Source organism: Labeo rohita, chromosome 20 (genome assembly GCF_022985175.1).
Source record: "Labeo rohita strain BAU-BD-2019 chromosome 20, IGBB_LRoh.1.0, whole genome shotgun sequence".
NCBI lineage: Eukaryota > Metazoa > Chordata > Actinopteri > Cypriniformes > Cyprinidae > Labeo > Labeo rohita.
Window position 1 is genome coordinate 3,726,364 of NC_066888.1, and position 16,655 is coordinate 3,743,018.

Here is a 16,655-nt window from a genome sequence, read left to right on the forward strand (position 1 = left end):
AATCAAAGGAGGGGGAACAGTTGTGGATTACTAAAGCACTAACACACCCACGGGGACCCTCGGTGTTCAGATGTCTCCCATCATCCCTCACTGGCTACGTTCACACGGCGGCAGAATACGGTTGTCGGCCCTGTTTGGAGTGCTGAATATGACTGTGTTCATACACAGCTTGGTTTTAAAAGAGACTGACAACAAGTGAGTCTCAACTAGGTGAATCTCAAAAAAAAAAAATATTTTAGCAAAATGCATATTTTAGTTAAATCACCTAAAAGGGAAAGTAAACTATATACAGGAGGTCTCTTCTGCTCACCGAGCCTGCATTTATTTGATCCGAAGCACAGCAAACACAGTAAAATTTTGAAATATTTTTACTATTTGAAATAACTGTTTTCTATTTGAATATATTTAAAATGTAATTTTAAAGCTGAATTTTTAGCATCCGGTCACATGATACTTTAGAATTCATTATAATATTCTGATTTGCTACTCGAAAAACTTTTATTATTAAGCTGAAAACAGCAGAGTAGATTTTTTTCAGGTTTCTTTGATGAAAATAAAAAAAGTTCTGAAGAACATTTGTCTGAAATAGAAATATTTTGTAACATTAATCATCAATTTAAATAATTTTTTATAAATGAAAGTATTCATTTCAACCAAAAAAAATTATACTGACTCAGAGCTTTTAAATAATTCTTTGTTTTTTGAATGGCTTTTTATTTCAGATAAATGCTGATCTTTTTTTCATCAAAGAATCCTGAAAAAATGTACTCAGCTGTTTTAAATATTGATAAAAATAATAATGTTTCTTGAACTGCAAATCAGCATATTAGAATGATATTCTGACTGATGATATGACACTGAAGACTGGAGTAATGATGCTGAAAATTTAGCTTTTATCACAGGAGTAAATTACGTTTTGAAATATGTTCAAATAGAAAGCAGTTATTTTAAATAGTAAAAATATTTCACAATATTACTGCTTTTGCAGTATTTTGGATCAAATAAATTTAGGCTTGGAGAGCAGAAGAGAGTTTAAAAACATTAAAAATCTTACTGTCCAGAAACTTTTGTCTGGTAGTGTACTTTTGTCTGAAGTGCATATTATAAAACATTCCATATCTCCTATGCTATTTTTCATATGTGTTTGTAAATCGAAATGCATTATTCACCATTGTGAATTGACATGACTGGTGGACTGACAGACACAGACTTCCAAATTCGCTGTTGAATATTTCCATTGTCGATTTTGTAGTTGCAGCCCTACTCTCAACCTGGACTCCCAGCAGAATTTTGAGAGCATATTTGATTCATATGGGCTGTATCAACAGCAGTGCTGTGGACACTAGTTGTCTGTTGTCTGATGTAAGCACTTAGCAGGATATTTTTTTGCTGTCAATCACTAATGCTAGGGCTGTCAACCTCTCTCAAGCTGAAAAATGACAGAAAATAGCAGTATAGTGTGGTCGGAAAGCACGACCAAGCACCTGTTATATGTCTGGATGGAAAAATCCAAATTGGGTGGATTCGGAGTGCTTTTGTCCAAGTGTCTGAGAGAATAAAAGCAACAGGAGTTACTATAAAAACAACTGAATAAAATTTAAATCCTTAAATACACAACACAAAGCACAGAAGGGCTCAGTGAAATTGGAAAAACCTGTATTTTATGTTTGCGATATGAGAAAATTTCACCAAGTGACCTGATTAGCTATATTTGGAAATAATTTTGACAAGATTTGAACATCTTTAAGTAACCAAAAAGTGTTAGACATTTTTCTTCCCAAGTTTCTTCTCAAAAAAAAAAAAAGTTTTTATTGGCCTCATTTCCACTGTTTTTTGACCAATTCAGACTTAACTATAAAATAACAAATACATTTTTTTGTAATCATTGTAAAATAAAAAATGAGTATTGAAAAATATAATTCAGTTTTAATTTATAGTAGACCTGTAAAATTAGAATACTAGTATTTTACTGTAAACAGTAATAAATATGCGCACTGCTGGTTTCAGAGTGCAATGCATCGCTGTGTTCATCATTGTTTTCAATTCCTTGTCTTGTAACTCAGGAATGATCAGATTTCTAATAGCATCTCTAAAACCTTTTTGATTAAATTCTGTCGATCAGTTCAAACTGTCATTGTCACTGAACTGATTGAAAATTCTGAATTTTATTTTTTTTAAACATTTAAGTATTAAACATTTTAGTTTGAATTGGCTACAATGGCTTTTTTTGTCAAAAAAATTTTATACACTGAGTAATGTATTGAATATCTTCACAAGACACATAAATATTGTAAAGGTCTTATTAGGCTACATTGCCAGCTCTACTGTCTATACAGGTGTAATGTGATCCTCTCCTGTCCTATGTGTCGTACAGGGTAATTTGGGAGTCACACCTATTGATAAATATGGTTGTCAGTCCCAAACACCGCCTATTCCAGCACTGTGAGAATCTTTTATCCCTGGCTTGAGACGTCACGCCCCAGACAGAGAAGTTTCAGAATGGATTAGCATTGTAAAGTAGTCAGTTAATGTTCCGGGGCGGATCACCATTTAAAATACTTTACAGATTAATAATAATCGTCCTCCCTGCCGTGACATGCCATGTGAAGCACTTGAGAATGTTTTCCGTGAGTGTGTGCGAAGTCTCATGTTTTTGTCCTTGTATGCTCAGCAGATGCCGGCTCAGTACGGGCCACAGGGAATGGGCGGCTACTGTCAGCAGGGGCAGCCCCCATATTTCAGTCCTCCACAGCAGCAGTCGGCGGCGCCCTCTCAACCCCCATACATGCAGCAGCGCGCTCCTACACAACAGGTAAGCGTTTAGGCTGCTAAATGGATGCTAAAGGCTACTAAAGGGTCCTTGCCCTCATCTGAAGACCATCAAAAGGATTTTCACTACATATTTTTTAAAATGAAGTTCACATTGTTACAAAAACACTCTCTGATCTTTTGACAATATTCCTGACAAACACTTAGCTTAGGATATTATGGGTAGAATCTGGTAAGAAATTTAGCATCAAGAAAATGAAGCCTCTCTTTTTTGGACCATTAAATATTTTCATGACAATTCATTGCAGCCCCGAATTAATGTAATGTGAAAAAATCATACACTTCCTTTTTTTTAGAATACCAACACAAGGCAGTACAACACTTATGAAAAAGAAGTTTATTCAAGTGTGCTATTAGTATAGTCCTTTTAAACTAAAAAATAGAAAAGTGTACTTTCAGCTTCCTTTTTATGCACTTCTCAGAAATGTGCTTTTTGTGCTTCTTAGAAATGTACTTAAAATGACGTTTAAGTATACTTAGAAAAAGTCTAAATATATTTAAGCTATACTTGTGCTCTGAGAATCCATGTTTTCATTGTTATACGGTAGGGGGCACTAGTACACATCTACTGTACAGAATTTTCAAAACACAAGCGAAGAAAAAACTGAAGCAACAGATGCTTCCACATGTAATCTAACACAATCATCAAACATAAAACAGCATCAAAACTGTGTAATGTTGTGGAATAAAATGTCGACCCATGAAGAGGTAATAATGACTGTCAAGCTTTGGGGTGTTGATCGACTCCAACTACGTTTTGATTGTCATTCTGAATCTAGTCCAGTTTTTTTTTAGCTTTTTGTTCATAATGTTGTTTATATATTTTGTTTTCTTAATTATAAAACTTACCCACATTCAAGTGTTTATAAAAAGGAATGCATGAAGCTAGAATAAAATGTTTTTGTTTACAAGCAGATGCTCTGCTCTTTCTTTCAATGTTTTGTATGTTCAAATATTCATATAACAAAACATACAAATTAATACCTAAATAGGGACATAGTAGTATACTTTAAAGTATGATGTAAAGTTCACTTAAAGAAAACTTACGAGTAAACTAGTAGTTATACTGGGAATATACTTCCAAGTGTACTAAAAATGCTACAAGTATTTAATTAGTAAACTATACCTATAACACTATGAGTTCACTTTTTGTATCGTTGCAGTAAAGACATGTAAATGAGATGTAAACTAGTTGTGTACTCAAGTTTACTGCAGTTATACTTAAAGTATACTTAAAAGTACACTTTTATATACTAGAAAGTGGGCCAATTTAGTCCCAAGGAGTATTAAAATAGTGCCAAGTATACTACTAGTACAATGATATTTGTATACTTACTACATAAAGTATACTTTAAACTATACTTGAGCTTTACTTAAGTATACTTAATATAATAAACTTGAAGTATGCCTCTTTTTGGTAAGAATTACTGCTTTAAATATTAATGTTTTTGTAATGCATGATGAGGATGCAATTTTCTGCAGGAATGAGATTTTTCTGCTTTAAAGTAATAAAACTTTAAATGCAATTTATATTTTCTGAAGTCTGCACAATACAGCAGTTAGCTCCACCCCTCTTACTCTCTCTCTCTCTCTCTGTCTCTCTCACACATGGTTGAGTGTCTAAAGAAACACAGCTTTTCTCTTGTCTTTTTTCTATTACACACAGCTTGTTCTTAACAGGCTGCAGCACACATACTCGAATAGTTTGGAGAAAGCAGTAATAAGAAACTGGCCTTGAGTGGATGTCTCAGGGGTGTGTGTGTAATATCAGTGAGGACAGCACTGCCGTGCGCCTCATATTGCTATCACACTCTCTGTTTATTCCCTGGACCTTAAAGGCATTATTTTCATTTTCTCTTATATGACACTGAGGCTGATTGAGAAAAACGGTTTCATTTTCTTCCTCTGTGCCGTTGCTTCCAGTGTCTCTGACAGGAGAGATTGTGGGGAGGAGAAACACTGCAGCAAGTGGGAGATACAGTGGGCTCTAAATGTCTGAGAGAACATTGAGAAAGTTTTAGAATTTTCATTTTAAAGAAAACAAAAAGTTAAAGTTGAAATAAACTATTTTGTGCTAATCAAATAATACAAATTGTGACACTGATCATGTGAACTCCTTTGGACAAAAGGATGTTCAGGCAGCTTGAGTGCTGCCGTCATTGAAGCAAAAGGGAAAAACCCAAATGCTAAGACATTCTTGTTCGAGTTTAACTTTTCACTCAGACTGTTATGCTGCAAAAATAATTTGTAACGGAAAAATTGGTATTCAATTAGAAAAGAATGCAAGACAGAAGCTCTTTCACTAGTGGTCTCAGATGTTTGCTGTATTTTCAGGTCTGTTTCTTCAGGCAGAACTTTGAACTCCAAAGTGTTAAGAACTTGGCCGTGTCCCAATTTGCATACTAATACTACAAGCTGTTATTCACTGATGATGGGAAAGTACATTCTTTTTAAGCTGCGGTCACATTTACCGTTGCTCATTGAAATTTCGCAGGCGAAAGAAAGCGGAACCGGGCTTGACAAAGTGCGATGAATGGAATATGGGAGTACAGACGATGTAATGAATAATAAACATCTGAGCTATTCTGCCAGGAAGCAAACGAACCAACATTAAGTAACTGATTTCCAAACCTTATTGATCATTTTATAATATCAAATTGTAATATTATACAAAACCGTCTGGATGGATGCCACCGAAATATACGAATTCCGTCTTCCATTACAAAGTTTCAGTAAACCAGACCCAGCTAAATTAATTTATTTAAATTCTAAATTCATTTTTAATTGACTTTTAGTTTTATACATTTAAAAACAGTGGGAGAGAACTGTCACTGTAATACTGTAGGGCAGTATTAGGATGCTTCCATCCTGGAGTTTATGCCAGGGAATGCTGCCAGTCCATTGATTTTATTGGGGTGTTACAAGGACGTAGAGAAAAACGCAAAGGTTTGCAAAAGCAACGCTCCATCGTTCGGCCAGTAGTTGAGCTAACTTTTGCTGCAGTGCACTTATAGACATCTGGGGCCGGTTGCACCAGCTATGCATAGGTTACAACTTAGGGCACTTAGTTACAACTTAAACAAACTTATTAAATATTTCTATGTCGAAGCATTAAACTTAGTTGAAATGTAACTCTACGTATAAACTAAATATTCATGGAAGCCTCTGACCAGGAGTAACAGACAATGACCAACATTTTAAGAGAGAGTGTGTGATGAATGTTGTTTTTCATTATGTGAATAAATTACCTTGTTAGCGGCTCTTCAACACAAACCCTACCCAAAAACCGCACCTTTATGTGCATGTCAAATAAAATAAATCATAACAAATAAAGGTAATTGCTGATGTTTTTTTGTATCTGTATATATTTATGAATCTTTTTATTTACATAAAAAATAAGCGTTATGTTATTCATGATTGCGTAGTAGCATATTTCAGTGGAAATATTTTTTATCTTTAGTTGCATGAGTCAAAAAAAAAAGGTTGGAAGGATAAACTGAAATTCATAACATTTCAAAATAGCTTTGCATTACTTTAAAGAGAGCTTACAACCTACTACACTCTAAAAAATATGCTGGGTTAAAAAAACAACAACTTGGGTTATTTGGCAACCCAGCGCTGGGTAAATATTGGACAGAACACATGCTGGGTTACTTTAACATTTTGTTGGGTTGAATGTTATTTAAAGTCAACTATTGTTTAGAAATGATTATATTGCTGGCTTAAAATGGGCTGGAAATTTAAAGTCATACACACAATTATAGAGGCAAAAGCAATAATTAAAAGATGAATATTTATTATTAAGCAAGAACACCCATGGACAAAAATATAAGACATATTGAATTGTTTTGGATGAATACAGCATAGTTTATAATATTACATACATTTAAACTTTTTTAACAAGCATTTTAGAAATAAAAAATGGAACATTTAAAAGTAGCAGTTTAATTTAAGTGTATCAACCATTCTCTGTAATCACATTTTACCGAAATAGTGCTAATTTTTGTGCCGGTGTCTGTGAAATGTGAGCCGGTAATGGGCTGCTGTTCACCAGGAAAACTATGAACCTCAGACCACTGCCTTGTGTTTCACTCGTAGCAGAAAGATGCCGTGACTGACTCCAAAACCTGCCTATAAACAAAGAGTACTGAGATTAGAGAACATATTTTTACATCAGATTTAAATAAATTCAGTATTAAAATGAATAAAATCACTTTGTTATGCAAGGCAAAAGGCAGCTGTTAACGCAGCTGACTGACATCTCATCCTTGTATGTTGCATAAAATAATATAATTTACAGCACAGTAAAGACTTAAATTAAATAAAATGTGTACAAACCTTGATTTAGCTGAAGAAGTGCACCGCATTGGCAGCTATGTGAACTGCTCTCTCCTGCAGATATTAGAGAAAGCAAAAAGCCCTCGCTCTGACTGTAACTCAGCAGCTGGGTTGTTTCGTTGAGACAGGCTCAACTCAGCGGTTCAGTAGACAAAAAAGTACCCAATATTTAATAACCCATTAAAAATGACCCAGCAACTTAGTTACAGAAAAACTACCTAGCACCTGTGTAAAAAATATTCAAATAACCCAATAAAATGACCCAACAAGCTGAACCCAGCATTTGGGGTATAAAAAAAAACACAGCATTTTTAAGAGTGCAGAAAAACTACAAATGTTTAACCCAACCTTCTGGGTAGTTTTGTCTAACTCAACTATTATTTAAAGGGGTGCTATTATGCTTTTTCACTTTTTGAATTTTAGTCAGTGTGAGGTGTGTGTCTTTGGGCATAAAAAAGATCTACAAGGTTACAAGGAAGGTATTTCTTTTTTAAAAAAATCTCTTTCCAAGAACTACAATAGGGACAAGGTGGGGGATTAGCCAAACTGTAGCGATGCAGCACGGAGAGCCGCTTCAATGAGCCACAGCGCGGCGGGTATAAACACAAGCATTGACTAGAGTGGTCACTTCAGAGCAGTTACGTGCCGCAGACGTGTGCAGTACAGGGGGTCGAAACAGATGCCGAAGCTGCGATCTACTCCGGTTGCTGCGTTGGAGCCGTAACGCACCGTAGACGTGTGCAGTGTGTGGTAAGAGATTTATTCATCATACAGTGTAGATAGCTTCACTTATAACGCAAGTGTTTTTTAAAATGGATAAACTTGCACTAGAATAGGCTAGGCTGATCAGTGATGATGTTCTTTGATAATGTTAGGCTGCTTTTAGCCTTATGCTGGAGCTGGTTTCGGGCAATGTAACTAAATATGTAAAATAATTAAATAAATTAGCACATAATATCATGTAACGGCGATCTCGCAGGGAGAGGATAGGACTCAAAACTACTGTAGAATATTATTTACTCACCATCCATGCATCCTAGGTGTATATGACTTCCTTCTTTCAGACAAATGCAATCGGAGTCTAATAAAGTCTAATAAAGTGCATCCATCCATAATAAAAAGTGCCTCACATGGCTTCCGGAGGTCTCCTGTAGCGAATCGATGTGTTTTTGTAAGAAGAATATCCATATTTAAAACGTAAGATTCACAGGTAATCTAGCTTGCGATAACTGCTTTGGCAAGGGGCGTGACAGTACTGAAATACAGTCTAAGCTGTTCGCCAATGGCAACGCACTGGCAAAGCTAACCAATCACAACACATTTCCTTTTTTCGGAAGGCGGGCCTTCATTAAACCTGGAACTAATCAAGCTATTTGTGGCAGGCTGGGAGAAATGTATTGTAATAATGTCAATTATGTGAAAAAAAATGCATTTTCGAACCACCAAGCATGAAAGCATGTTCAAGTACACCCCCAAAACAAAATCAAGACTTTGAAAAAGAGCATAATAGGACCCCTTTAAAATTGCTATATGGCTGCCTTAAAATAAACCCAAAAATAGGTTGTAAATTAAAAATAGAAACATAATTACACATTAGCAAAAACCATGAAGGTGAACATTATTAATAAGCAATTTAAAATAAAGTTTATTATTCAATTATTTATTCACCTTATTAATAAATTGAACATATTAATAAATGCTCATTTCCAACCTATTTTGGGTTTATTTTAAGCAAATAATATAGTAATTAGCAATAGTTGAGTTAAATAAAACTACCCAGAAGGTTAGATTAAAACAACCCCGTCGCTGTGTAGTTTTTAACCCAGCATTTTTCAGAATGTAAGAAAAATGATGTGACTAAATAAAGTACAGAGACCTGTAGCGTGGACCTCATGTTCTGACTTAAGTAAGAGCGTAAGAACAACTGGTGTAACTGTGCCGTTAAGCAATGAGAATTTTATACAGACGATGCCAGTCATGGTTTCAGAAATCACTGTATTCCAACTTGTCCCCAAACTGATCCAGCTTTTAGCCTTTTCTAGTGGTTAAACACTCAGTTAGACTTTCCTCTAGTGTGTAAACACCTTTCACTCAAAAGCCAACTCAAAAAGAAACCATCTGGCAGGTTTGCATACATTTTTCAACATACTGTGATTTGTGACACACACATTTTTATCTTGCAGACTACTTACGATGTATGTGAAATAGGATGCAGCGTTCTATTCTGTAAATGATGGTTCATCGCTGAATCGCCTGAAGGCTGTTTAATGTTAGCTGCTAAACAAGCTCTCCTCATCATCCCTGGAGTCACCATCCTTAGTCTGGTTAAAATCAGCCGTTAAATCAAAGCGCTGGCTTTCATTAGAGTTTCACAGAGTGGTCTCTTAGTGACCCCCAGCCTGATGTTCTCCTCCGGCTTGGCTTATATCGTCAATTAGCACCATGTGCTGGCCAGGAAAGGTAGATCTAGCTGACCCAGTCTCACAGCATCTGCTGACCATACCATTTATTAAAAAGTCAGGTTGGTTTCAGCACAAGATTTCCCCGCATGTTTGAGTTAAAGACAACACGGAAACAGCATTTACAATTACTTGTAGACCAATTTGGGATTTGAGAGGATCACTGTTAGTTGCCTATGATATTACTGGGTAATTTTATTGTTCTCTTCCCACATGGCCTTGGTGGCAATCAGCAGAAAAAACAAAACAAAACAGCCATTTCTGGGAGATAGAAAGCTATTATGTTTTAATGAAAGATTATGAAAATTAACTTTTTTTCTTTACAATAACATACACTGATGAATCCCTCACAGTAAGACCTGAAAGGTTTATTAACAAAGTAAATACTGTCAATTTTTGTTTTATGTTGTTTTTAAAGAGACAATATGTCCCTCACGCGCAGACTAAACATCAAAACTGTGCAGGGATGATGCAATTTCAGACAAGCCATTACAATAGGGCATTAATCACACTGAAGGGATGTTTTTCGTTTTATCTGTAGCTCAAAGAACGATCCGTTAATCATTGTGCTGAAACCGTCGTGCCACAAGGGACTCAAAAACCATTAAGAGATGGATTTGATGTTTTCATGGACATGTTGTGTTTTTACGAGTCTCAGATGCGTTTGTCTTCTTACAGCGACGTTTTCATCTAGACACACCCAGTGTAAACATGTCTCGTTCAACACAGACCCTCGCTTTAGAGAAAACATGAATTATATGAAGAAGTGAAGCAGAAAGCTCTGACTCAAATCAGAACATATTGACCTCAAAACTCCTTCCTGAGGCAATTGGAGCTACTCCATTGATGTGTTTTATGTTTTTTTTATTTTGTAAGCCTATCAAACATCCATAAACAGAAAAAAATAAAATAAAAGGAGAGCGAGAATCTTCCATCATCCACAAAAGCTACATAGAGAAAACACTAATAAAGATTGTTTACTCTTCTTATTTTTAGTTGACTGTGGATATTGTCATAACTGAAAATATTTTGTTAGGAAAAGCACATTTCACATTAGAACCCAACCTAATTAAAATGTTATTTTATTAAACAAATGCATCCTCCTACTAAAAATTCAGTCATTAAAGGGGTCATGGGATGCAAAGTTCACTTTTACATGTTGTTTGAACATTAATGTGTGTTGGCAGTGTATGTACATATTTACCCTATAATGATAAAAATCCATGCAGTAGTTTTTAATTAATCTGTAAAAATAATATCCACTTTTTCAAATCGAGCCATTCTCAGATGCCTGTCACACTGGCATCACACCGACAGAGGCCGCTCCCGCGATAGTTGATTGACATGAGCGTCTTACCTCAGATCAGCTGTAACAGTCCGACCTCCATTGTTTCGATGCCAGAGCAGGGATGTTAATTAGACAAGAACATCTCCAACTGAGCGATTAAGGTCTTGTGTTGCTAGATGTAATAATGAACATAGTGGTCGTCATTTACTCCTGACATCTGAGCCCCTGAAGATGCAGTGGATAACGTTTGTTTGGGAATGGAATGCGCCTCCCGATCTACATATATCCGTCTATGTTCGTGCAAATCATTTGTGATCCAGCTTCACTTACAGCAGAAGTGAGTATAAGGGGTGCTAGTTAGCAAGTTTAGTGGCTAAACAGGGCTAAATGGGGCTAAAGTAAACAGGCTCGTCACTCCACAGAGAGAAGAGAGGGGCGGGGCGAGCAGAACTCATTAACATTTAAAGCAACCTCGACCAGAATTAGATGATATTTGCAGAGCTGATTTTGGCAAGGTAAAAAAAGGTGTTTTTTACACTCCCATTGAGAAATTTTAACCAAAGCATGTTATAGACTTTTCATTAAGACCCTAAAGAATCATATCAACTTGCGGAAAATGGGCATCCGAAGACCCCTTTAATATGTTAACTGACTATTTTGTAAACTCATATTATAGATCTTATTGTGAACATTTCATCCATGTACATGTTTCATTTAAAATTTGTCATTTATTTGTGATTAATCAGAATGTCATAGCTCAGTCTTTTCTCCAGTGACATATGCTGGGATTCTCCAGTCATTTAGTTGGCTTAAATCCCGCCTCTACACAATTGACTGCAAGATTATATTAATTTTTGAATGCAACGCCCAAATCTCAAAAAATAATCAACAACTGATGCATAGAACCAAGTCTTTTTTGATAATACATTGCACTCAGATGCATGTCAAAATACGAAAATATCTGCTATTTCATTGTGACTTTAATGGACTCTGTGAATGACATGCAGTGATATACAAATTATAATTATATATAAATGCTCTTTTTTTTTTTTTAAATTGTGAATGGTTAAAGTTTTAAAATCTTGGATTATTGGCAGGTGAGAACGCAGTCTGCTGTCCATGATGCACATGTTTTTGACGTGTGGTTAAACAGGCAAATTTTATAACATTTTGTGCCCTTGTTTTTGCACCTGTATTTAGAATTTCATACAGACGAAGGTTACATGTAAATCTTAATTATTAATTAATAATATACTTAATAATATTTAGGAGTGTGTTTAATAGATATTTTTGCAGTGGTACTGAAATCCATATATCAAGTGTAGTAAAATTTTCCAACATTTGTATCATCTGCTGTGATGTTGTTATTGTGACAGTGCTAAAAGGCATAGTGAAAGTGAATTTTGAGTATTTGAGAGGAAAAGCATGTGTCACACGGGAGGTATCACATAGTTTTCCTGTGACGCTGTGAATCTCGGAGGTCTCGCTGTCCGTTATCGCAGTGGAGCAGCTGTTACGGTTCTGAATCAGCACATGCCTGAGTGGTGATGTAATGGCCCAACTGTAAACAGCCGTCTGTGTGTGTGGCCTGGCCATGACCCAGAGTCAATACGCACACACACACACACCACACACACATACACATACGGCTCCGTCTGGCTCGGGAATGCCCCCCTTCTTTTTTTTCTTTTTTTTGCCCAGTGTTTTTTCCCACTGTTGAATGGAGTGAGCGGTGAGGGAGTTCTGGGTGATGTTTGTATACGTGAGTGAATTGTGGGCAGGGCGACCTTAGTTGGCACAATTTCAAACTCGTTTTCTTCTGAAGTGTATTTGCTGAGGGAAGTCAAGTATCCACTTTTACTGAAAAGATGCTGTAATTAATTTTCTTTTGGCTTGATACCCACAGTGTTATTGGGATTTTGGGCCCAGATTGCTGCAGACTTTAAAGGGATAGTTTTTCTTCCTCTTCTGTGGAACACAGACTTTTATTTTATTCTTGACATGTAGTTGTGAATTCTGCTTGTCAACTTTCAGCTAGGTAAAATAATTGGCTAACATAGATAAATATATAAATAAAGACAATTTGAATAATTAAGAAATTGTATTTATTTATTTTTTTTTATAAAGAAGCTTCTTATGCTCACTTAGGCTTAATTTATTTGAAAATCAGTAATATTGTAAAACAGTAATAAAAAATTATTACAATTTAAAATAAGTTTTTATATGTGAATATATTTTAACCTTTTAATATTATTTCTATGATGTCAACGCTGAATTTCCAGTACTAGTTATTTTCTAATACATTGATTTGGTACTCAAAGAAATATTTATTTTTATTATCAATGTTAACAACAGCTTGCTTCTTTATATTTTTGTAAAACCGTGATACACTACCATTCGAAGGTACAGTGACAAATAATGCTTTTATTCAACAATAATGCAATAAATTGTTCAAAATTTACCTTGAAAGTGTTTGCAGTAAAGTATTTATTAATTGGCTCCAGATCTGTGAAAGAAAAATACAAAGAAACACAAATGTTCATGTAGCCTGAGTGGATAAACCCCTTACAATGACATTTATAATGTTACAAAAATTTCTGTTTCAAATAAATGCTGTTATAATTGAACTTTATGTTAATCCTAGAATCCTAAAAAAAAATGGTTTCCACAAAAATATTAAGCAGTACTTTTTCAACGTTAGTAATGTTTATTGAGCGCCAAATCAGTTTAACAGAATGATTTCTGAAGGATCATATGACACTAAAGACTGCACTAAATTTTCTAGATGTTTTAAAATTAAAATAGGTGTTTTAAATTCTAATAATATTTCACAATATTACTGTTTTTACTGTATTTTTCTAAAACCTTTCTTGCAGTTTGGTAGTATCACGTCTCTTAGAACTGTTATCTAGTTATTTGGACATTTAGTCTCGTCTCATTTGGACATTTAGTCTCATCTCATACCTGTTTGGATTGACATAAGGGCCGATGAATAATTTTCGAGTAAACTATTGCATTAATGCATTTTTGATCCCCTTACGCGGATTGCATACTTTTACGGTTGATATCAGTGCACAGTCTGCGTTTCAGCCGTTAGACATGCCTCAGCATTTCTGTGTGAACAGCCGTTCTGCTTGTGTGAATCACAGGCCTGTGGATGAAGCGAAATTATGGGCTGGTGTCATCATTCTGTCTGCAAGTGTCTAATTACCTTATTCTGTGTGAATCAAAGCCTGCTAATGTACAGTACTATGACACAACTATCTGGGCGGTTTGAGCTCTTCAATGGCTGCACGATTTTTGTTTTTCATCAGTCTTTCTCTCTTTTCTCTATAGGAGACTCTGCAGGAGGGATATGGTAGCAGGGGCCAGTCTGGGAAACCAAACCACGATGACATGGGTCTTACTCAGCAGGACCGCCCGTCCAGCCTCCCGGTGAGACATTACAGTCCAAAATTAGTCTGAGATTTTAAAGATGGTCTAACTTAGTTGTTTTTCAAATATTATTAAGAGTTCGCTACATATATTTCCCAAGTGTATGTAGTAGTTTAAGAGAGATCACACACAACCTGGAACGTGTGGAGAAAATGCCCTTTTTGCACATACAAAGACTTCTGGTTGTGAGTTGCTCTGTTGTTTGCCTTCTCAGAGCTTCATTTTTTCAGGGGCTCTGGTTGTGACTGTTTATCAGAATTGGATACTTTTCGAGAAACCTCTTTCGCGCTCTGTTGCAACCAAATTGTCTGCACCGGCTGTTCTCAACTGGTGGGTCATAACCAAAAATGGGTCGCAGGTCTGTTCTGATGGAGCCCTGGACAATGGGGCAAAACAATGTTAAATGGAAATAACAGAATGAAACGTACAGTTGTAATAGAAAAATAAATAGGCTTAGCATCTTTTAAAAAGGAGGAGAAAGCATTTGTTGACATCAAAGGCCACATCTCCAACCAAACTCTTTTTCACTGGATTATCAACTGGCAGTTAATAAATTTTACAATTTTTTAATTTTTTGTTGATTAATTTCTTTGTTGATTAATTTTTATGGAGAAATCCACTTCCAGAACAACAGTTTACAGATAATGTACTCACCCCCTTGACATCCAAGATGTTCATGTCTTTCTTTCTTCAGTTGTAAAGAAATTGTGTTTTTTGAGGAAAACATTTCAGGATTTTGGACTGCTGTGGTGCCGCGAGTTTGAACTTCCAAAATGCAGTTTAAATGCGGCTTCAAACGATCCCAAATATGGTTGTAAATGATCCCAGCCGAGGAAGAAGGGTCTTATCTAGCGAAACAATTGGTTATTTTTACAAAAAAAATACAATTTAAATACTTTTTAATCTCAAACGCTCATCTTGTCTTACTCTCTCTGAACTCTGTGTATTCTGGCTCAAGACAGTTAGGGTATGTTGAAAAACTTTGATTGTATTTTCTCCCTCAACTTCAAAAATCATTTTAAAATCATCCTACATCGCTGCAGAAGTCTTTGCAAAGTGAACATGCAAAGATGATCAAACACCCTTAACAAAAAAGGCAAAACAGTGATATAGGATGATTTTGAAGTTGAGGGAGAACATGAGATGGGAGTTTCTGTCATGAACCGGAAAAAAACATAGGTCGGGAAGAGCAAGGCAAGACAAGCATTTGACATTAAAAAGTATATAAATTGTATTATTTTTATTAAAATAACCGATCGTTACGCTAGATAAGACCCTTCTTCCTCGGCTGGGATTGTTTACAACCGCATTGAGGATTGTTTGAAGCTGCATTTAAACTGCATTTTGAAAGTTTAAAATCATGGCACCATATCAGTCCATTATATGGAGAAAAAAATCCTGAAATGTTTTCCTCAAAAAACTATTTCTTTACGACTGAATAAAGAGAGACATGAACATCTTGGATGACAAGGGGGTGAGTACATTATCTGTAAGTTGTTGTTCTGGAAGTGGACTTCTCTTTTAAGTTCATGAATTTTTAACTTTATTTTTAGCAACTTTTTACTTTCTATTAAACAAATAGTTCACCCAAGAAGTCCCCAAACCCAAAAAGTTCTGTCATAATTAATTCTCCCTCTCACCATTCTAAATCTAGACTTTCCAAACCAAGATTTTTTGTCCTTAGAACATGAAAAGAGCTGTTAAACAGAATGTTCATGTTGCTTCTTTTTATACAGTGAACACATTTACTGGCCAACAGCTGTTCCAAAATGAACAAAAAAGCACCATAAAACTATAAAAGTCAGTTTTGCATATAGAACCTGCTGCACTGTGATTATGTTACAAAATGCACAGTAACCAGTCGCACGTCATTGACGTTGGGCAATATGGAATATGTCACTTGACAAGTAGGAACCGTTTGAGTTCTATTCCATGGAAGAATGAGGTCATATGGGTTGGGAACAGCATGAGGGTAACAAAATTCTTTTTGGTAAACTATTCCTTACAGTGTGATATTGTCCTTTCTTCACTGATCCGTGAACTTATTCTCAAGGCTCAAATGATTTATGAGGATTTCCATATTGCTAAAGGAATTCCAGTTACCATCCATTTCCTAAAAATAGTCATTCAGCCCTGCTGCCCTCTCAAAGCTCTTAGTGTTTCCAGTGAGCAGAGAGTCAGAAGACGCTGCATGGGTATTTAAACAAGTGGAACTGCAGTCTCTGGTGCTGTCATGATGGGTTTCCCGCAGGGGTTTGATGACTGAGGTAATGTTGTTTAAAAGCCCCAGGCGGCTGCTGGTATCA

General features: G+C 35.7%; 1 protein-coding gene across 4 annotated transcripts in view; it reads left to right on the forward strand.

Annotated features, from left to right (window-relative positions):
• arid1b (AT rich interactive domain 1B (SWI1-like)) overlaps window positions 1–16,655 on the forward strand; it is a 95,456-nt gene that overhangs the window by 16,210 nt on the left and 62,591 nt on the right. For 2 of the 4 annotated variants that reach the window (XM_051138787.1, XM_051138789.1), the window contains exons 3-4: window positions 2,672–2,812; window positions 14,251–14,349. In XM_051138787.1, coding sequence (XP_050994744.1) covers window positions 2,672–2,812; window positions 14,251–14,349 — 240 coding nt within the window. The remainder of the gene's footprint in view (window positions 1–2,671; window positions 2,813–14,250; window positions 14,350–16,655) is intronic. The other 2 variants (XM_051138788.1, XM_051138790.1) reach the window with 1 other exon arrangement.